Source organism: Vicugna pacos, chromosome 1 (assembly GCF_048564905.1).
Source record: "Vicugna pacos chromosome 1, VicPac4, whole genome shotgun sequence".
NCBI lineage: Eukaryota > Metazoa > Chordata > Mammalia > Artiodactyla > Camelidae > Vicugna > Vicugna pacos.
This window is the reverse complement of record NC_132987.1, coordinates 83,741,495-83,764,972: the sequence shown is the minus strand read 5'-3', so window position 1 is coordinate 83,764,972 and position 23,478 is coordinate 83,741,495. Positions and strand designations below refer to the sequence as shown.

At 41.7% G+C, this 23,478-nt stretch overlaps 1 protein-coding gene across 2 annotated transcripts in view; it reads left to right on the top strand.

The window, feature by feature from the left end:
- COL8A1 (collagen type VIII alpha 1 chain) overlaps positions 1–6,596 on the top strand; it is a 54,519-nt gene extending 47,923 nt beyond the window's left edge. Inside the window, exon 3 of one of the 2 annotated variants that reach the window (XM_006208054.3) lies at positions 1,976–6,596. In XM_006208054.3, coding sequence (XP_006208116.1) covers positions 1,976–3,882 — 1,907 coding nt within the window. In that variant the 3' untranslated portion in view covers positions 3,883–6,596. Of the gene's footprint in view, positions 1–1,972 lie in introns of both variants that reach the window. The other variant, XM_006208053.4, reaches the window with a different exon arrangement.
- The last annotated feature ends 16,882 nt before the right edge of the window (positions 6,597–23,478 follow it).

Sequence of the window (23,478 nt, the reverse complement as noted above, 5' to 3'; positions counted from 1 at the left end):
GGGTTTGGTGCTAAGAGGCCTGGATGCCTACAGGCCAAAAGTGAGAGACACCTAGCCATTTAACCTCTCTGAAAGTATATTTCTTCATCTATAAAGTAAGATAATTGAGAGAATCAATGATGTAAGGGAAGTAGAAGTACTAAATAAATGCTATAGCACCATAAGAACTTTGAGTTGCTACAGCTGGTCATTCAGCAAACCCTAGGTAAGAACAGAGTATCCTCCAGGCACATGCTAGACACCAGGATTCCTGCTGAATAAGATGTGACCCTGCCAGATGCTCTCTTGATATAGGAGCTACAAAATTCCTGCTTAGAAACAGCACACCTTAATAGTACCATAGAATACCTATTAGCATAAAAGAAGTATTCACAGTTTCCTTCTCCTTAGCAGGTGATATTCCACTTAAGGGATTATCTTGGCCATTTGTTTTCCTTCCTTTCTTTCTTTCTTTCTTTTTTTTTTGAACATTTTTTTTTATTGAGTAATAGTCATTTTACAATGTTGTGTCAAATTTCAGTGTAGAGCACAATTTTTCAGTTATACATGAACCTTCCTTTCTTGAATGGCCTGCCTGGCTTTTGGCAATTCCTGTATTTATTCAGATGGGTACCAGATTGCAATTGGGGAATTTGGAAAAAATGAATTCTATGGCTCTATTCTGTTCTCTAACAGTAGCTCAGTGAAAGATACAATGGTCAGGATTAAGAGGCAATTGCTGGTTAAAATAAGACTTTGGGACCATAGATTTTATTGCTTTATGTCATTCATTACTCCCAGTAGCATGGAAGATCCAGAGCTGTATTTCTCTGCAAGGCACAGCATAATCATTACAATAACATGTGCTTTGTATTTTAATAACCGTTCAAGAAAGCATAAGGCCTTTCACATCTATTATCTAATCTTGTAGTGTGGGTGTATTATTTTTGCTGTACAGATAGGCAAGCAGAGACACTGAAGGTGACCCACTCAAGTGAGACATTTAATTGACCAGTCAAGATCTCATTTCAAAGCAGGAAGAGAAGTTGAGCTTCCTGCTCCTAATCCCAGCTCAATTTCTTATCCATACTGCTTATCACCCTAAAATATCTTATTCACATCTCCTATTTGAAAAACCGAATTTGTAAATGAGAAATAACCTATTAAAGAATTAATATTTGAGGCTTAGGAAATCCTACAGTTTATTAAAGAAATAAAGTCATCTATTTGACTCTAGAGGACAGATGTAGAAGATGTTATAAAGCCACATACAAAATAAAATGCTTCTGTTCTTCCCTGAATCCACATGATAATGACCTTCATCCTCTACATCACATTGTATTTCAGCACAAGAGGAAATATTTAGTCATAAATTATATTTAGAAAATCAAGGACATGGAAAATGCAGTCTAACATTAAAAATAGAAAAAATAAAAATGAATAATGACTCCAACATTGTTTAAAATACACACACTATATATTTTTCATTTTTAGTATATATTATATATATATGTGTGTGTGTATAACATATATATACCTAGAACACATGAGATGGAAATACATATAAATGTTAAGCTATTATCTCTGAGTAGTGGGTTTATAGGCAACTTTGACTTTTCTTTATCCTTTTTTGAATTCTTTATAGTGAACATACCACATTATCTCCAAGTTTTGTATTAGGGAAAAATGTTTATTACTTTTTAGCTCTTTTACTTAACCAGCACTGATAGAAACAGCCACAGATACTAGTTCTCAAAACAGTATCTCAAATATGATGAAGAAATTACCAGCTGATTGTCCACGAAGTACTGATAACAGACAGTCCTGAAACCTGAACACATCATTCCTAGTCTTTCCTCTCGATAAGTGATAGACAAATGTGTCAGAACTAAATAATGATTGAAATGAAGTGAAATACAATCAGTATTAATCTCTCTCCCTCTCTCTTTTCCTCTCTTCCTGCCTCCCTCTTTCTCTCTCTCCTGTTTCCCAGTAGAAATACCATTAGCCAGTTTACGAGGGGAGCAAGGTCCCCGTGGAGAGCCTGGCCCAAGAGGACCACCTGGGCCCCCTGGTTTACCAGGTCATGGGATACCTGGAATCAAAGGAAAACCAGGGCCACAGGGATATCCAGGAATTGGAAAGCCAGGTATGCCTGGAATGCCAGGAAAGCCAGGAGCCATGGGAATGCCTGGGGCAAAAGGCGAAATTGGACCCAAAGGGGAGATTGGGCCTATGGGGATCCCAGGACCGCAAGGACCTCCGGGGCCTCACGGACTTCCTGGTATTGGGAAGCCAGGTGGGCCAGGGTTACCAGGACAACCAGGTGCCAAGGGTGAGCGAGGACCCAAAGGACCACCAGGACCTCCAGGCCTTCAGGGTCCTAAAGGAGAGAAGGGCTTCGGGATGCCAGGTTTGCCAGGCCTGAAGGGTCCTCCAGGGATGCACGGCCCTCCTGGCCCTGTCGGACTTCCAGGAGTGGGCAAACCAGGAGTGACAGGCTTCCCTGGGCCCCAGGGCCCCCTGGGAAAGCCAGGCCCTCCAGGCGAACCTGGGCCACAAGGCCCTATTGGGGTCCCAGGAGTTCAAGGACCTCCTGGGATGCCCGGAGTTGGAAAACCAGGCCAGGACGGGATCCCAGGCCAGCCAGGATTTCCAGGTGGCAAAGGGGAGCAAGGACTGCCAGGGCTGCCAGGACCCCCAGGCCTTCCAGGGATCGGGAAACCAGGCTTCCCAGGACCCAAAGGTGACAGGGGTGTAGGGGGTGTTCCTGGGGCTCTGGGGCCAAGAGGAGAGAAAGGACCAGTAGGTGCCCCCGGAATGGGGGGTCCTCCAGGAGAGCCAGGCCTGCCTGGAATCCCAGGTCCCATGGGCCCTCCAGGTGCAATTGGTTTTCCAGGACCCAAAGGAGAAGGTGGGATTGTGGGGCCACAGGGACCACCAGGTCCCAAGGGTGAGCCAGGGCTTCAAGGCTTCCCAGGAAAGCCAGGTTTCCTTGGTGAAGTGGGGCCCCCGGGCATGAGGGGTTTGCCAGGTCCCATAGGGCCCAAGGGGGAAGCTGGGCACAAAGGTTTGCCAGGGCTCCCCGGTGCCCCAGGGCTGCTTGGACCGAAGGGAGAACCAGGAATCCCGGGGGATCAGGGTTTGCAGGGCCCTCCAGGCATCCCAGGGATTGCAGGACCGAGTGGTCCCATTGGACCACCTGGAATTCCAGGCCCCAAAGGGGAACCGGGCCTCCCAGGCCCTCCTGGGTTCCCTGGAGTAGGGAAGCCTGGAGTAGCAGGACTACATGGCCCCCCAGGGAAGCCTGGTGCCCTTGGTCCCCAAGGCCAGCCTGGCCTTCCAGGGCCCCCAGGCCCTCCCGGCCCCCCAGGTCCCCCAGCTGTGATGCCCCCAACACCACCACCCCATGGAGAGTATCTGCCTGATATGGGGCTGGGAATTGATGGAGTGAAACCCCCCCACGCCTATGGTGCTAAGAAAGGCAAGAACGGAGGGCCAGCCTATGAGATGCCTGCATTTACTGCTGAGCTGACTGCACCTTTCCCACCTGTGGGGGCCCCCGTGAAGTTTGACAAACTGCTCTATAACGGCAGACAGAACTACAACCCACAGACGGGCATCTTCACCTGCGAGGTCCCCGGGGTCTACTACTTTGCATACCATGTTCACTGCAAGGGGGGCAACGTGTGGGTTGCTCTGTTCAAGAACAACGAGCCCATGATGTACACGTACGATGAGTACAAGAAGGGCTTTCTGGACCAGGCGTCCGGGAGTGCGGTGCTGCTGCTTCGGCCCGGAGACCGCGTGTTCCTCCAGATGCCCTCTGAACAGGCTGCGGGACTGTATGCTGGGCAGTACGTCCATTCCTCTTTTTCAGGATATTTATTGTATCCCATGTAAAAAAGAAAAAAGAGAGAGATATAATAGAAGAAAAGAAAATGATGCACCAAAACATCCAAATGAAAAACGTAATTGCTTCAAAACATTTATATAGTTGGAAAGTTATATTTAAGTGAAAATTTGAACCATCATGTACAAATAAAAACTAAGATGCATGTTTAGTGCTCTGCACAGCAGCTTGTCATTGAAAATGATGGGATAGATTTTATGTATCAAGTACTGACACTTGTGTTGTACCCACTGGAAACATATTAGCTGTTGTATGTTATGTGCTTCCATGATAACCTGCTTATTCAGATCAAAGTATTTCAGTATGAAAGATTATAGCTAATGAAAGTCACTCACTCATATTGTTTACTTCAAAATATTTATAAATATGGCTTAAAGAAATGTCAATAATAACAATTACATACCGTATTTACTTGCATAATTTCCTCTGTATTTGTCCAGATATTTTGTCACAGAATGTGGGGAGGAGTTCTGCAGTGTTACCCACCCCCCCAGTAAGAGGGGGACCAGGATCCAGGAACCAGGGTAGGGCTTTAGTCCAAGGCAAATTTCTCCCCCGTCTGAGGCTGTGTCTTTTAGCAACGAGTCCTATTCACAATTGCGTGTCTGGTGTCCCTAGAAGAACAAGAGAACCAATCAACTGTAGTGTATTTACTAGTGCTTTCTCTCTGACTAGAACTGGAGAGACACTTCTGTGGGACCTAAGACAGTGCTCCTAAAGGAGCTAGCAAATCAGCTGGGAGGCATGAGCAATAATTAACTGATTTATTCCTCAAGGGTTCTTTTTGCTTGTTTTTTTTTCCTGTGATTTTTATTTTTTCTTCTTCCCTCCATGTAATTTCAATTATGGCCCAACTAATATAAACACCTGGAAGTCATAAGAAAAAAATTACCCTCTCCCCCTATAACTTTCCAGTTTTGTGGAATGTTCACTATCAATAGCAGTTATTGTATTTATATGCATATAATGCTCCCCTTCCTTTGCCTACACACTCAAATGATGATGATGAGGTTTCATCCATGAAGGGGATATCAATGCTTCTTAGTAGCCGTTGAACTTTGAAGAAATTTCCCTGTATAGTACCTATGCCAATCAGTGTGTTGTCTGATGTTCCAAAGTGAACTTCCCAAATCCAAGCCATCCTTTATTTGGGGAAGGGCAAGGGGGAGTTTCAGAATTACATAGAAAAATAATTTTATTTTGAAAAATAATTTCTGAAGTTTTAAATTAAAAAATAGATGTACTATTTCCTGCTGTAGGTACTAAAATTGCAGGAAAAGAATTGTTTCTTTAGAAGTAACCTGTGGAAGAGCTATCTGGAATGTCAAAGGGCAATGACGGCCCATGCTTTTTATGTCACCCTGTACTAAGTATAGGAGACAATACAAGTTTAAAGTGAAAAACAAATATTTTTCCAGGTTTTCACTTAAGTATATACTAACTGCTTCACACATTCAAATCTGGTCTCAGAAACGAAGCATCTCAGGCTGGCTAAGAGTCTGCTGCTGACGCTGTAAGCCACTGAGGGGAAATAATGTGGGGCTTTGGTGGTGGAATCTTGTATCTCTTTCTAAAAATTAAGAGTGAGGAAATGAGGGGATAGGTACAGATGGGAAAATACACAAATAAATACGGTATAAACACACATGGAATTGTGTCTATGTTAAATCTGAATCATTTTTAAGCAACAAGAAAATTCTCCTCAGCCTAATATCTCTTTTTCCCGTATGGTATACCAGCGCCATTACGTCTCCACTTCTTAAACAGAGAAATTAGTTTATCACCACACAGTTTCTTCATGGCTAACTCTATGTCAAGCTTTTCCCAGTAAAAAGATGTCCCACCAAACCTTCGTTTTCAAAGTAGACAGCATGGATGTAGTCAAATATCCTTTGGGTTGGTCTTAAGGATGCTGGTTTAGGACTGATGACTACGGGGTCACATGGATCCACTGGGCTCTGACTGCTGAATAGCTGCATTGAAATGGCTTGGAAGCAAGTCAGATCAGCTGATTTGTAAAACTGTATTTATCTGTACATGTATGGGCTTTTTATTTCCACCAAGAGAGAAAGTACCTCTTGAGTTAAAAACCAAACTTCACTTTCAAATACCTTCCAACTTATTTATTAGTTGTTACTCAATTGCCTTTGTGTGTGTGTGCGTGCGTGTATTATCAGGCATATGCTTCTAACTTTTAGATAGGGGAGGAGCAAAATATATGCCAGATTCTGTGTATTCTACAATGGTGCTAATCTCAGAGCTAAATGAATTACTCCATTTAATTTAAAAAAGAGTTTTAAATAATTATGTATCTGTGTTGCCCTTTTGAGTGTTGCACATCATGTTAACACATTTAGTGTAAAAGCAGATGAAACAATCACATGTTCTAAAGCCTAGGGATACTGCTACAATCCCTATTTTATTCAAAATTAACTAGAACTTTTCCATGTGAAACGGACCAAACTGGCAATATTGTTATTTAAATACAGAGTTTTAATGCAGTATGACATCCCACAGGGGAAAAGAATGTCCATAGTGGGTGACTGTTCTCAAATATTTCACAGAATACCAAGAACAGTGAACAGACTGGTAACTTTTTTGAGTTTCCATGATAGATTTGAGACTTGTCAATAGCAAATCATTTTTGTATTTAAATATTTGTACTGATTTGGGAAAAAAGTCTTATTAAATACCTTTAAAAGTATGTTTCTCATCTTGTTCATATCACTCAGCTAACTCTGTTTGAACGTCATAACTTTTTATCCCCCAAGGTGTTTATTAGCTGCTAAAACAGAGACCTAAATCCCAGCTTAACCAGAACGAGTATTGATCTTTGACATACCAGCTTCAAGCATAAACAGGCTAGATTTCATTTGGTAGCTTCAGCCAGGGCCACAGGTACCTTCTATTTTGTTGCTTTTTCACCCTGAGGTGTGGCTCTCATCTCCAAGGTCCAGGATAGCTAACCATCACAGCCACATTCCAGCCAGTGGGAAGGAGAAAAAAATCAGGAAACGGAGAGCATGATTCCTTCTTAAAGGAATCAACACAGCGGTTGCTTGGGCCTCCCACATCCCATGCTGCGAATTTAGTCACATTGCTACCGCCACCTGCAAGGGAGTATGGGAAACTGAATATTTATTCAGGGCAACCACATGTCCAGTTAAAAATCAGAGATTCTATTAATACGGGAGAAGAGAGAACAGATATTAGGGAACAATTAGCTGCTGCATCTGTCACATCCATCCTGAAAGGAAAAACTGCCACAGATCTCTTTTCTCCCACAAGAAACCCATCTTCAAATACTCAATTTTATCATACTTTGCCACACCAGAGACAAATATTTTGAGGGGAGGTAATGGTGACTGGAGCTATAGAGCAGAAGCAGATCCATTTCAAGAACCTAAGGGTCTTAATAAGTATCACTGATAAGGAAAGAATTCTTTCATGGTAACTTATCAAGCTCAGAGTGATTATAATTTATGTCTAGGATATTATAAAGAAGTTATTCAAATCATTCGACAAGCAAGTCTGCAGCACTAGTCTGTGACAGCTTAACTCACTTGTTTAAACCATCAATCTGGTCTTTTGTTGTGGAAGTGTAGTTGATTTACAATGTTAGTTTCAGGTGTACAGCAAAGCAATTCAGTTATATATAAACATACATACAAATTTTTTCAGATGTTTTCCATTATATGTTATTACGAGAAACTGAATATAGTTCCCTATGCTATACAGTACATCTTTATTGTTTATCTATTTTATATATAGTAATGTTAAACCAACAATCTGGAAGCTCAAAACCACAGAAATTCCATTCCCACATAGCACAACTAGTTCTATTTCATTCCATAGCCAAAGACTTTTCCATAGCATGGATCAGTCATCTCGTGTGCACACACTGTAGGTCACAAAAGTAAATGGAAAGAGAGATACAGGAGACAGAGGCAAGAAGGAATAAGTGGTTGGAATTTGGAATGCTGGACGAGTGGGGCAAATCCATCATTATAATGGGTCTATAGAGTCCCTTAAAGGTAAAACAAAAGACAAAGTAGCCCCTACTTTGCACTTGATATTATTAGACAACGTGAGGGATACAAAAGCAACAGAAAATATGATCATTCTGTTTTAAAATGTCTTCTGTTTGGAAGACATCAAGATGTTTGTTAAACAAACTGATTTCCAGGTGATACACAAACAAGGGTGGTGTGATGCTGACTGGCTGCATTCGTGCTAGTGAAGTTCAGAAAGAGAAAGACCAAGCCGTGCCACTCCCTTCCTGGGAAGGCCTCCTCTGACCTGTCTGCCGGAGAATTCCTCCTCAGCCCTCAGGACACAGCACAAGCATCACCCCCTCTTCTCTATTGCTCAGATTTAGTCACCATCCTGCCTTGTACAATCTCCCGTCCCTTCACTTTTCCTGCTTTGCAACTGTACTGTTTGTCTCTCCTATTAGAGAGGGTGTAAAGATTCTTGAGAACAGGCACCTCGTTGTTCTATCTTTGCACCCACAGCTCATTGCAGAGTGCTGGTCCAGGCTGTAGGGAAGAATGAATCTCTCAAGGCTGCTGTGGGAGGTAGTGTTAAACTCGATGTGAGGTGGGACTAAATCCAGATCTGAGATTACAAGATTATACAGAAGATTATATATTCCAAGATTACTTAGAAGTCTACTGTGGGATGAAACAATCTCAGATAAGGTTTTTTGGACATGACATTTAAAGACATCATCTTCAGTTGGATAGAATTTGGATGAATGAAACACAGGGCATCCCAAGAGGAATAGCCCTCTTCCTCTAATAGAGGAGGAAACTGACATTGTGTGTGTGTATGCATGTGTGTGTCTGGGGGGAAGGAGGCTGGGATAAGAGAAATGGCCTGACTAGATCAGAAGAGCTACTCAAGGATCAGTAAAGGAAATGGACTTAATAACCAAAGAAGGGTCAAGTGATATAAGGCTTTACATATAGGAAAGATATTTATATTTTATCTAATATGCAATAAGAAAACATTTTAGGTCATTAAGTGGGAAAATTACATGAAAATAAGTATTTTAGAAAAATTACTTTGATGATTCTATGGAGAAGGTAAGATACAAGTAGCAAAACCAGTGAGGAGCTCAGAACAGCTTCAGACAAGAGTGGGATGATGGGTTGATGGTTAAGGGGGCCGAACCAATCTCAAAGTGAGAGTCAGACGTCAGAGTTTAAGGCCTACATAACAATGGAGCTACTTCAAGGGCTAGCAAATGGAATGAAGAAGAAGGGAGAACTGAAGAGACAGTTGAAAGACTAATCTGAACCTGGGGACAATCCCAGAATGGCCTTATGAGGGAGAAGGAAGCTTGACTCAAAGGTAGTTTCCTCTCACTGATACACTTGGAAAACAGGGATGGTACCACTGACAGAATTAGTCTACCCGCGAGCCTGCTTCAGGCAGGGAAAGAAGAGGATGCTCAGTTTACGTACAGACTCATGGGATTTACCTGACAGCAGGAGATGCCTGTGCCCCAGATGTGCATTTGCTAGAAAGGTGAAAGGTGGAGCCATGAGCCTGGAGAGAGACCTAGTGGCCTGTTGTAATAAGAGAGAGAAAAGACTCACTTGAAATCAGTAGCACCATTTGCAGACACAAATGATTAAATTGCTTTAAAATGTCTTCCCTTACTTGCTGTAGGAATTTATTTAACAAATCCTTTCGTCATAGATACAGCAAAGGGAAATGTCATCTCAATTCATACGGAATTACAATGAATTCCAAATACACAGGGCTGATCAAGAGTGTAAATCAATCACGTTCTACTGTATTTCAGAAAAATTTTTCTCTTTAATGGTCCTTATGTCTCTAAAATTGCAAATGTTCGTGCTCATTTCGTATCACAGAAAAGAAAAATACCTATGGAGTAGCGTTAGAGTATCTTTCTTCTAGCAAAGATTTACACAGAATTTCTGAAGCTTTCATTTTCAAAACCAATATTCGTATCAGGATAAATTTTCTGCTCAAATTATTCTTTATGATGTCAAATAGCTGTTAATAATTTTTATTGTTAGAAACTTTTTTTGCTACTTCCTAGAGATAAGGGCAATGAAATTTAAATTTAAAAAGTGGGTCACATCATCCCATTTTAACCATCCATCCTGTTTTAACAAATTATTCAGAAGTTTCTCATGTGTGTTACTGAAACACAGAACCATCCAATTGAATTTTCCTTTGAGGCATCCAGAACCTTTCCAGAGGGTTTTTTTTCCCCTTTGCTACTTTAATACAAGTAAAAATAGATTTTTATTAGATTCAAAAGCACTTCTAAATTAAAGTTTATGATTCTTGTGGAGACCTACAATTCACATACTTTGTTGAAACCACCAAGGCCTAAAAATTAATTTTATAATGATCACGGCCAAGTCAGTTCTCATCTGACAAGTGAGTGGCTGGCAGCAGCATTCACATCTGCTCTTCATTTGTGGGGTGAGAGACAAGAAGCGGAAGGCCGCTGGAATGCTTACCAGGCTCCAACTGGCCGCTACTAGTAGCTGCCTTTCTTCACCAAGGACAATGCCGTTCTTGTCATTTGTTCTGCCAGACCAGAGTCACCAACATAGAACAAGTTAGGAGAGGGTTCTGGGGCCAGACTCAGAACAAATCTTGGCTCCTCTGTTTAGAAGCTGTGATATCTTGAGTCAATTATTTAACGTCACTAAACTTCAGCATTTGCACCTGTAAAACAGTAGGTAATAACGGCACTTAGGAGGGTGCATGAAGTTGTCGGTAACAACTGCTACAGTTTACTGGGTGACAATCCTGGGCCAGAAATGATTGAAATAATTTTACGTATTAACTTACTTACTCCTTATAATACCTCTATTATTAGCCCCATTTTACAGCTGAAGAAACTGAAGCAAAGTAACTTGTCCAAGATCTAATAAATGACAATGCCAAGGTTTTAACTCAAGCGTCTGGCTCCACAGTCCATGCTCTGAGGTATCATGTCATATTGCTTAAAGGCAGGAGATACAATTGTCAGTTGCCTAAGAAGCAAACAACTGCCAGTGAGGGTTTAGAATATTAGCTTGCCTCAAAAGAAAGAGATGACCTCAGTTATTTCTTAGTCCTGACCAGAGACAACAGAGACAGACGCCACCAGAAGACTGTATATTGACAGATGTCATGGTGACATCCTGACCCCTTAGAAGATATGAGGGCAGCTGGCTTTAAAAACTAAAGGGAACACCTCACAACTATTATGAAACAAGACAAAACAACACAAAAAATAAGTGTTGGTGAGGATACGGAGAAATTGGAACCCTTGTGCACTGCTGGTGGAAAAAGTGAAATTGGGCAGCAGCTATGGAAAACTGTATGGAGGTTCCCCCAAAAATGAAAAATAGAATTACCATATGACCCAACATTTCCAGTTCTGGGTATATACCCCAAAGAACTAAAAGCAGAGACTCAAATAGATATTTGTACATTCATATTCATAGCTGCATTATTCACAATATCTAAAAAGTGGAAGCAACCCAAATGTCCTTTGATGAATGAATGGATAAACAAAATGTGGTATATACATACAGTGGAATATTACTCAGCCTTAAAAGGAAGGAAATTATGATACATGCAACATCACAGATTATCCTGGAGGGCAGGATGCTAAGAGAAATAAGCCAATGATGAAAGGACAAATATTGCATGTTCCACTGATATGAGGTGCCTTGAGAGGTCAAATTCATAGAGGCAGAAAGTAGAAGGGTGATTTCCAGGCACTAGCAGGGAGGCAGGAATGCGGAATTATTGTTTACTGGGTACAGAGTTTGTTTTGCAAGATGAAAAGAGTTCTGGACATGGATGGTGGTGAGCATTGCACAACAATGTGATTGTACTTAATGCTACTGAACTGTACACTTAAAATTAGTCAAGATGGTAAATTTTATGTTATGTGTATTTTACCACAATTCAAAAAGTAATTAAAAAAATTAAAAACTAGAAGGACAACATCTGCTAATAGGACAAATCCCTGGTAGGGTTATGACCTCTGGCAGCCTCCCTTACCTCCAGGTTCACCACAGTGTTCGCCAAATGGGTAAAGAGTCTAAGCAGCACCACTGTGGTGGTCCAGAAACCACAAGTTCCAGCCTCTCCCAGGGAGGCTCTGCAGATCACTCAGGGGACACCTACTGCACCTCCTCTGCCTCAGCGGATGTGACCTTCTAGGGACCTTAAGATCCAGCTGCTGGAGGCAGTCTACCTTTACCCGATGAGCCCAGAGTGCAAAAAGGAATGGTTTCCTTTCTTCTTCAAACCTTAACATGCAATCTCCATGTCAATTTTCTGGTTCCAAAGATTAGGTTTTTCCTCCTCTAAATGAGGCGATCTTTAGAGCTCATACATATTATATTCAAGAAGTGAATTTTTTTTAAAAGTAAGTTTTATTTCAGCCACCTGACCTCACCTAGCCCTGTGGGGAGAAAGATGGAAAATTCATTGCCATTCTAAGCAGGGTACCCTGCAGCTGACAGGAGAGGGGAAGTAAGCATGGTTTCTGCAACTTACAGATCCCCGACGAACAAGGTCTCCCTCTCATAGCCAGAGGAGAAACACCGGTTCCACTGCAGGTTTTTTCTTACATGAGAAAATGGGTCAGGAATTCACTTCTGAGGACAGAGTGGGGATGGTTTGTCTCTGCTCCATGATGTCTGGGAGGGAAATCAACAACTGGGACCTGTAATCATCTGGAAGCATCTTCATTTACACATTTGGCTGTGGATGCTGGCTGTCAGCAGGGATCTCAGCTGAGCTATGGGACATGTCCTTTCCATGTGGTTTCTCTGTGTGGCCTACCTTGGGCTTTCTCATTGTATCATACCTGGGTTCCAAGTGGGCATCCCAAGGGAGCAAGGTGGAAATGCATAGAATTTTTAAGATCTAGTCTCAGAAGCCACAGAATATCCTTTCTACCATATTCTCAGTGAAGGTGACAAATGCCTGCCCAGGTTCACTGGGCAGAAGGAAGCCAGACCCCACCACTCAATGGGAGGAGTGTCAAGGTCACATGATAAGAAGAGCATGTGGGATGGGAGACACTGGTGGCCACCTTTGGAAAATACAATCTGCCTTATGTCCACCTGGGTGTTCAGCATCTCATCTATAGTGGATATTCACTGGTGGACCTGGACAAAGATCCATACACTTTTGCCCACCCCGTTAGTTCCCTTCACATGCCTCTTCTCAGATCTCTTTGCTATTGAACTTCAAATATTATATCTTCCAGACCCTTGACCCACTCAGCCACACAATTCACTATTGCTGAAATTCTGTGTTTATCTTTAGCTCAGACTATTACTCTCTCCATTCAAAGATGACTAAATGTACATCTGGAAGCTCTGCCCAATAGAAGGATTCTCCTCACCATTGTCCGTTAAGGCCCCTCCCCGAGTGGGACTGTGGTGCAGTAGCAGTCCATTTCCAGCTCTAATAACATATCAAGCCTGAACCAATCATGAATATTTCCTTCAACATCATCAGCAGGTCATAGGGAACACTTCATAAAGCCATAGGTGTGAGTGAGGAATATAAGACAGAGATCTTTGCCACCTGTTCATGTAAATTACTTATGACTTCTGGACCTACTTAGACGTGATCCCATGTATACCATTTCTATTATTCAGTGGGTTGTTGCTGTATACACCCAACCTTGCAAAACCCAAGTCCAGAAGGGCAACTCTGATAATCTAATCATTTGATGTCCCGTAGTCAAATGCTCAGTTTCTGCTAGAACTCAGTATCATGCCAGTGGCTGCTTTTTCAATGGTTTGGTTGCCAGAGGTATGGCTTTAGCCTAGTACCCTGGAGTTTGTGCTGCAATTCTCTTTTTAGGTCCTGCCAGATTCCACACAGCATCATCAACTATCACCTAGCACCTTGGGATCTGCCACATCATTATGAAATAAGAGGAAGAGGAGCTTGTATCACAGCCTAGGCCCACTGCTGAGCCCTCTCTTCTCTTGGCCCTGCTCACAACTGGCAGCCTTTCAACTCATCTGGTGAGTTAGAGCAGTATTTCCAAGTGTGGCATAGGCTGTAAAATCTAAAGAGGTGCACTAAACACTGTTTCTATTTCTTGAATAGGTAGTAGGTGCTAGGAGATGAAAGATACAATAACTTTTCCTCTTCCTTGAAGGGGATGCCCAGGCATGTCTCAGATATCCAGACTTCTAAAAATGTAATCAGTGTTGTAGGCCCCTGAATATTTATAATTTATCTCTCACCCTTTAGCTTGTATTTTACCAGGTCATCCGCAGTACTTGCCATTTCTTCCTCCTCAGATCCAATTAATACTACGTCATCAATAAAATGGATTAATGTTATGTTTTGAGGAAGAGTCAAATAATTGAAGTCCTTTTGGATTGTATTATGACAAAGATCAGGAGAGCTAACCAGCCCTGATTCACAGCTCTGACTGAATACAAACTCAATTTTCTCAAGTGAATGCAAACTGCTTTTGATCTTTCTTCCTGATATGAGTTGAATAGAACACATCGGCCAGATCAAAATCACAAAGCAAGTGCTACAGGCTGTGTTGATTGGTTCAGCCGAAGATACAACACCTGCTACAGCCTCTATGCCTGAAGATACCATCTGATTACATTTACAGTCATCCGCCATCATTTGCCAGGGTCCATCTCTGGCTCTGAACAACCATACTGGTAAACCAAACCCCTTGCAGCCTTTAAGTCTTTTCATTTGGCATTAATCTCTGCAATTCCACTAGAGTGAGGCAGTGCTTCTGAGTTAGTATCTTTGCAAGGAGTAAGGTAAAGGGAGGCAGTTTCAGAGGTTTCCATGTGACCTTCTTACCATGAAGGTTCTTACTCCATAGGTCAGAGGATCAATGTGATGGCCCTACCAGCTTCTAAGTATATCCATCTCAATTATGCATTCAGCAAGCAGAGATGACCATAAGTTGATGGACCCATTAAAACCACCATGAAACAGATCTGGGCCAGGACTCAATCACCTGGCTCCTGTATGTCCCACTCTAACAGTGGGTATGGTGGCAGTTTGGATTCTCTGTATCGATGTAGTTACCCTGTATTCAGTAGTCCTTGAAAGAGCTGGGTATTTCCCATTTCCTCAGTGTATAATTACTCCAAAAAATGGCCATAATTTCCTTTGGAAAAGGTATGAGTACATATCATATATACTGGTTGTGTCTCAGAGAACTTCCCCAGGGGGATCCAGATTCCCTTTAATCTAAGGACTCAAAGTTTGAGAACTGGCTCATGTCTAGAAACATGTCCAAAGATCATCCTTTTCCATTTTGGCAGTTAAAATCTGCCTTCTGCTTACCAGCTCTTGATTCTGCTTTTGTTGTTACATAAGTCATTAGATACCCTTATTAGCTGTCTTTCTGTCTTGCCCCTAGGAGCACCATGGTCTGTGAAACACCACAGATAACCTACATTCAAGGAATCCCTTGACTGATGATTATATTCACTTTGCTTCTGATGGTTAAGTGCTGCCAACTGCTTTTGCTGTTCTGGAATTCTACCTTACTCACTGACTCTAGAGCATCTCCTACTGTCATCTCTGGCCTGGACAGGACAGTCACCACTGAGTCTCTCAACTAAGTCAGTGCCCACACACTACTGCAGTCTTATGGCTTTAGTGTAAGAACTATCTTCTGGGCCCTCTCCCAGGGGAGACAGTCAGCTGGTAGGTTCTCTGGTCTCACATAATAAATCCGTTCTAAAGCACACCACTGCATCTCCTTAATAATCCTGATGTCTCCATCTCACTTACTATAGGTTACCATTATGTCTACGCTTGAAGCTGCCATCCCCACTGGATGCCAGGACTTGATAGGACATTAAATCATCAGCCACTGCCCCGTATTAGTAACCTCTCTCCTACCCAGGTTCACACACTGTTGGTCAATACTCTCAAGATCCATTACCTTATGAAATTTGTGGTTCCTGCTGAAATCTATGTCTATATCTATATCTATATCTATAGCCTTTCTTGTAGGCTGTATCTTCCACTCTGTCTATACCGGGATCTAACTCTAATTACTGGTGAGGAAGTAATGAAGGGAGGTGAAGGTTCAAACATCACTAAGTGAGGCCTTGACTTGTCCCCAGGTAATGAGAGGTCACTTTCCTCCAGCAAGGGAGAAGGGCCCCTTCTGTCAGCCCAGAAGGCTCAAGAATCTAGGGATTCTGGAAACTCAACACATCTACCCAAATGTCTCCATTTCATTCTCAGTCCCTCTCCTTCTTTTTTAGGACTTCATTTTAGCATAGGTAACACGATGGCCCGTGCATTCAATCTCTTTGCAGCTCTGCCACCCTTTTGATCAAACTCTGACCTGAATTTATAGTACAATATGGTCTCCGGTTGCAGAAGAGAAGGGCCTCTTTAAACACTTCTGGATTTCTCAGCATGTTCAGAATTGATAATAATCAGTAACTCCACAATCTTAATAATTACAATTGCCCCATATCTTTTAAGTGTTAAAGCTAATGCACAAGCCAGGATTTCCCCTTCTAACTGTACTTCATCCTAATCTATCACAGGTGAGGGACTGTGTCCTAGTCATTGAGATGCTATAGTACATGAGAAGTTTTTTACCATTCTTTTTACTGCTGTCAATTATATCTTTGTTAACCATCTTATCAGCGAGAAAACTGATTCCCAAATTTTGTCTTGAGGGTCTGTTTTCTAGGATATTTCCAATATCAACTATCTTAATTTAGGTTGCTTCCAAAGCAGACTCTGAGACCAGGACTTGGGTGCAGGCATATTATTTGGGAGGTGATCTCAGGAAGCACAAGTTAGAGAGTGGGGAAAGGATACAGGAAAAACAGAAAGGCTATAAACTGTGAAATGTGTTTCAGAATTGTGCCACCAAAGGACGGAGAATTTGGAGCATTATCTACTAACACTTGTTTCCTTTGGTTTAGGGTTGCTCTTGGGAGCATTAACTTCGTTGAACCTTGGGCTGAACAAGCTCCTGTGGTGCCAGAGAAGCAAACAGTAGGGATAGTCAGGGAGGGAAGTTGTTCGCATGATGGAAATGGTCTACCACAGCTGCAAGGAAGCTCAGTCAAGGGCCAAAGGAAAATGGAGCAGAGAATCAACAGTATTGCTTCAAAGTCATAATGAAAGAAGAGGACAGTATGATTCAAAAGGCATTGTGTCTGCCTCCTGGTTCCTAACACAGAGTTCCTAAATTCCTTGGAATTTCCTTAGTGATAAAGGCACTAGGAGCATCTTTTGTTTCAATATTTGGTTTTTGACCCATTTCTGACACAGAACTCCTAAATTCCCTGGAATTTCCTGGGTGGTAGGAGAATCATTTCTTCTAATAAAGTGTCACTTGGTGAGCTCCTGGATAGAGGTTGGTCACCAGAAAGACTAAGCCATGATTAGAAGCTTGACACTTTCGGACCTACTCCCCATCCTCCCAGAAGGGGAGAGGGGCTGGAGATTGAGTTAATGATGGATCATGCCTACATAATGTAGCCTCCATAAAACCCCCAAAAGAATGGGGTTCAGAGAGCTTCCAGGTTGAACAGAACCATATGCCAGGAGATTGTCACACTCCAACTCTGTGGAAACAGAAGTTCCTGCACTTGGGGACCCTTCTGAACCTTACCCTATGCATCTCTTCATCTTGCTGTTCATCCTTTATACAATAAACTGGTTGGTATAAGTATTTCTCTGAGTTCTGTGAGCTTTTCTAGTAAACTACTGAACCCAAGGAGGGTGTCCAGAAGAACCTCTGATTTATAACTGATAAGTCAGAAGCACAGGTGACAAATGAGGCCTTGTGACTGGCATCTAAGCAGGAGGGTGGGCAGTCTTGTGGGACTAAGCCCTTAACCTACAGAGTGTGTACTAACTCCAGTTAGTGCCAGAACTAAATTGAATTACAGAACGCTCAGCTGGTGTGGTATCACAGAGAATTGCTTGATGTGTGGACAACCCACACATCTGGTGCCAGAAGTATTGTGAGTATGGTACTATGTGAAAGTAAAGGAGAAACACAGAAGTGGTTTTCCCAAGTGGGGGGAAATATATGTGTATATATATATACTCCCTCAATGGATTTAGCATAGCATATTAATCCTAACTGAAGAGACAGTTAGTGAACTGGAAGTTACATCTGAGGAAATCACCCTAAATATATAACAAATAGACAAAGGGAAGAAAAATATGAAAAGGCTAATAAAGATACTGTGATATTGGAACAGAGATGGACAATGACTAGTGGAGCAGAATGGAGGGTCTTAAAATTGCCCCACAAACACATGGACACTTGGTTATTTGATGTCACTGCAAAGAACTGAAGAAAAAAGACTATTTAAATGAATGGTGCTAGTACTACTGGCTATCCGTGAGACAAAGTGAAACCCCAACCCCATACAGATGAATCAAATCCATACGGACTCTTTTCAGAATATAAATTCCAAGGGATCCTTTGGTTTCATGTATGTGTGAAAAGTGGTGTATGTTTGCTGGGGTTGAGGGCGTGTCAGTGGTTCTTTATTGTGGATAAAATCACTATTACAAAGGTTCACTTGATAAATTAAAAAAAAAACACACTTGCTGAACTATTTCTTGGCAACCCACCTGATTCATTTCTCCTCTGCATTTATGCCTTTAAAATGTCATCAAATCCCAAAACTGGCAGTCATCGATCTCCGGAGAATTCTTAAAGAAAAAATTCTCATGCCCCATCTAGGACTTACTCAATCAGAACCTCTAGGAGGTAGCACTCAGGAGTTTGTATTTTTAACAAACATTTTCAGGAAATTCCACCACAAAGCCAGAACTGGGAACCACTGTTTTAGATCACTATTAGGTTTCAGAATTCATTGAGAAAACAGAAGCCACAGGAACACCATCAAATCTTGCAGCCATCAAATCTCTTTACAATGAAATGACTGTTCATATCAGATGGCATCTCCTCTCTTGGCTCTGGATCTCCAACTGTTTCCCTTCTGCAAGAACCTGACTCCTGTAATGATCCCCTCTTTTCCTTGACTCTTAGCAGCATGCCCTTATTTGGGGACCACTATTCTTCCTTATCTCCATGACAATCACATTTGCCTGTCTCTGCTCTTCCCTCTCTGGCCATTCTCTCCCGGGCTCTATGGTCTCTCCTCCTCCACCTGACGTCTGAATAGTGGAGGCCCAGAAATCTTAGACAGCTTAGGCTGCCATACAACTTACCATAGACTTAAACAACACATGTTTATTTCTCACAATCCTGGAGGCAGGAAGTCCAAGATCCTGGTGCTGGCATGGTCAGATTCCTAGTGAGCACTGTCTTCTTAATTTATAGAGGACCAGCTTGTTGTGTCCTCACATGGTAGAAAGAGAGCTACCTAGCTCTCTGGCCTCTTCTTATAAGAGCACTAAACCCATTCATTAGGGCTCCACTCTCATGACTAAACTATCTCCTAAAGGCCCCATCTCCAAGCCACTGCTATCTCACTTGGATAAATGCAACAGCCTCCAAACTGCTCCTCCTGCTTCAACTGTTCTTGCACACCAGCCAGCTTGGAAAATGTAAGCAGATCTCCCAGACTAAAAATCCCCTAGGGTTTCCCACTTGAAATTCTTATCATGGCTGAGGAGCCTTTCCAGTTCTGGCCCCTGCCTCCCTCTCCACCCTTCTCTCTTGCCAAGCTCTTCCACTTACCCTCCCAGCCAGGTCATGATTGCTGTTTATTTCCTTTAGAGTATTTTATTATCTGGAATGATCCATTTCTTTACTTGTTTGTTGTTTGTTTCTACCTGGTCTAAGACTAAACTCATCATTTCACCCCCAAAACTGTAAAGGAAGTAAGTAGGAGCTGTGGCCTTTAGTAGATGAATGAGGGCCAGGACTAGGGTGAGGCAAGCAGGCACCTCCAGCACATTTAAGGAGGCACTCACTCTCAGGTTCGTGCAAGTGCCAGCCTGAGAGTGAGTGACTCCTTACATTTTGCACCCTAGGCCTCTGTTTGCCTCCCCCAAGTCCCAGCCTTGAAAAGAGGACATATAGGGTGTCATTTTTCTCTCATCCTTTGATTTCTTACTGTCATCTGCAATTTGCTGAACTCAAACCTGAAGCCAGAGCTCAGGGGACATGAGCGTTGTAGGGCACAGAAAGGTAGAGTGTTAAATGGAAAATACTCAATCCAGTATAGTACCTTATGGAGGACAATTAAATGAATTATGATATAAAACACCGAGAGAGGTACCTGGAACATGCTGCTGCTGCTGCTGCTGCTGCTGCTCCTGTTATTATCGTCGTTATCACGGCCCATCTGACGCAAAAATTTGAATACACTATCAGGGGCTCATGGGCTCCCTGAAGTACATTTATAGACTGCGTTCAAGAACTAAGAACCCCTGCCCTGATTAAGCATTTTTCAGGCTGTATGGTGAACCTTCACAAAACAACCTTTAAACTTTTTTCTCCTCCCTCTAATCCACTCCTTCCCAACTGTTTTACATAACAATATCCATAAAAATGGCAATATTTGTACAACACTGGAATGAGGAGATGAGGTTACCCTCAGCGTGAAGCAACTGCCCAGGGGCTCTGCCTGCGCCAAAGACTGAGGGGGTGAGTATTGTATCACACCCACTCCAGACAGAAAGCTCTGCTCAAATCTTTTATCTAATATGTACAGTAATACCAATTTAGCTTTCTTAAGAGAATACTTTCATCACATCCTTTGCATCTAATGAACACTAATATCCAGAATTCTTGGTCTGGCATTCAAGATTAAGGCAAGGAGTTGGAAGAGACCTCGGGAGTCATTCAATTTATTTCTTTTGTTCCACAGACGAGCAAGGTGAAGCCCAGCAAGGTGAAATGACTTGTCCAAAACAATATGCCAATCGACATCCACTGACAAGGTCAAGTTTAAGGACCACCTCCTTTATGACAGCTTCTCAGTTCATCCCGTTACGAAATGAATACTTCCTCCTTCAAATTCTCACAGTACTTATTCAGATACTGCACAGGAAGAGGGAACAGATAAAGACCTGTTTCAGCCTGAGTTTCTCCATGTTAGATGAAGTGATCAGACTCTAGGGTAAAGGATTTCACAATAGACTGATTTACAAATTAGGATGTCGATTCACTGATAAATAGAACAGTTAAATGGATGTACAACTTAGGCTGGCTAGCTAATATCATCTGAGGTCAGCAAAATTTTTTCTGTAAAGGACCAGGGAGTAAATATATGAGAGCTAAACAAAATCTCTATTGCATATTTTTCTTCTCTTTTTGTTATTGGTTCATTTTATTTTGTCTTTTTTTTTCTTTTAACAATGCTTTGAGCTAAAAACATTCTTAGCTCACCAGGACAAAACAAGCTATGGGCTGCATTTGGCTTGAGGCCTTAGTTTGCTGACCCTTCATGTCTGTTGCCAGAAAGAAAGCTGACTTGGGAAACAAAATGAACTATCAGAAGGCTGTTTGGTAAGTAAAACAGAGAAAAGGCAGTTCAAATTCAGTCAGGCAGCAACGTACTTTGAGTGTCTACTCTGTGTCAGGTACTATCCTTGGTCTTGGGGCTACAGTCACGAATAAGAGAGATTTCATTACAGTCCCCAAGATGATGGGAGAGGGGGTGTGTGATGAGAGATGACTGAAACATTATAAATAGGGGAGTTTCATAATGATCCTGACTGCTGTGAGGAAGCAAGACTGAGGTGGGACAAGAAAAGAAGTAGGGAGAGTGGTTAGAAGCCTATTACAGTGGTCCAAGAAAGAGAGAACTATCTCAGGCCAAGGCTGTACTGATGAAAGTGATGGAGAGGATGGTTAAAAGGTTAGATATGAGATATATTTTGGAGATATATCCAACCAGACTTACCAATAAATCAGATGAGAATAAATTAGTGGGTGGGTGCTGCCACTTACTGATGTTAAGGAGGTTAGAAGAAGGTGAAAGTAGTTGGGAGCCAGGGCCAAGAGAAAGACAGATCCTGGGGTAAGATCAGAGAATGGGAAAGTGAACTCACATAGGAAAGGCAGTAGGACTGTCTGGTATTTTTGAGTGTCATTTGAGATAAAGGGTCTATTACTGGAATCTTAGTGAACCCTTAGTGAATAGCACCTAACTACTGAAAATTTGTATTTTCTATAAGTGGATCTTTCCCCTTGTATTTTAAATTATATAAATAAGTGTTACTTCATATCACAAACATATATGTAATGTACCTATAAGTTATAGGCATAATACTTACATGCAAACCCACTCTACCTGAGTTAGAACTTTACCATTAAATTACATTTACTTTTGTTCTTTCTAATCCCATGTCCCTGACCACTCCCCTCCTCTGCCAATCCATATCCTGAATTTTGTGCTTATTATTCTCTTATCTTAAAATCACATGTGTATTTTTTGCCTAAAGAATTTTTAATTTTCCTTGTATTTGAACTTTATAAAATGACACATTATAACTGACTATACTTCAATAAAAAAAGGCTTGAGGACATCTGGAAGTTGATGCTGTGAAATAAAGTAGGATATTTATTTTCCAAAAAATGGCACCTGGGTTTTAAACCCATCATTATGTTTCCAAAATATATCCACATTATTATGTGTAGATAATATGTATTATTATTCATTTATTTTGCTTGTGTGATTATGCTACAGTTTAGTTATCCTATATAAACAGATTTGGGTTGTTTCCACTTTTTTGCTATTATTAACTGTGTCACTTGTGAATATTCCTTTATAGTTTCCTGGTACACACATGCAAGAGCTTCCTAAATGTATACAGTTAGAAGTGGAAACTGCTGTATCAAAAGATGCATTATGTTGAACTTTACAAGATTTTGCCATATTGCTCTTCTAAGTGGTTTTACCCATTTACAGTCATGGCAGTAATGTGTAAGAATTCTCATTGATTGCACATACTCTCCAGAATGTGGTACTGACAGACTTCTTAATTTTGGCACTTCCTTTTCCATATTAGTATTTAACAACTTTCCTTTTCAATCAACCACCATAATCTTCTGCCATCTACATTACCTCATGAAAGATACATTACTTTTGATGATTACAGATTATTTTTACATTTGCCACGTTTATATCTAATATCTTCCCTTTTAGGACGTTTAGAGCATACTGATAAAGTCTATGCAGGAATGCATCTATAAGCCATATATTAGTTGGGTGGGTTTGGGGTAATTTTTCACTTATGGCTAATTCTATCCTCATCAGATTAAGAGTCTCGGTCCTAGTCATTTTCGAGGATGTACCCTATCATTAGTTTACACATTTATTCTTACAATTTTTGTATTTCCTCTACTAGAGTTGGTGACATCTGGAAAGTGGGATATATCCTACTCATCTTTAAACCACTATTCCAATCATAATGCCGGACACTGTGTATACTTAACACATCTTTGTATGGCCTTCACCTCTGTGTACGAAGACTGCCCTGAAAAGTATCATCCACACTTAAAACTGGCCCCAGCAGAGGGGTTTCCCTGCCCATCTCTGCCGCCACTTCAGGGAGTGAGACAAGCACTGTGGGTCTCTTACCTACACTTAGGCAGCAGTGGGCTCCGTTCT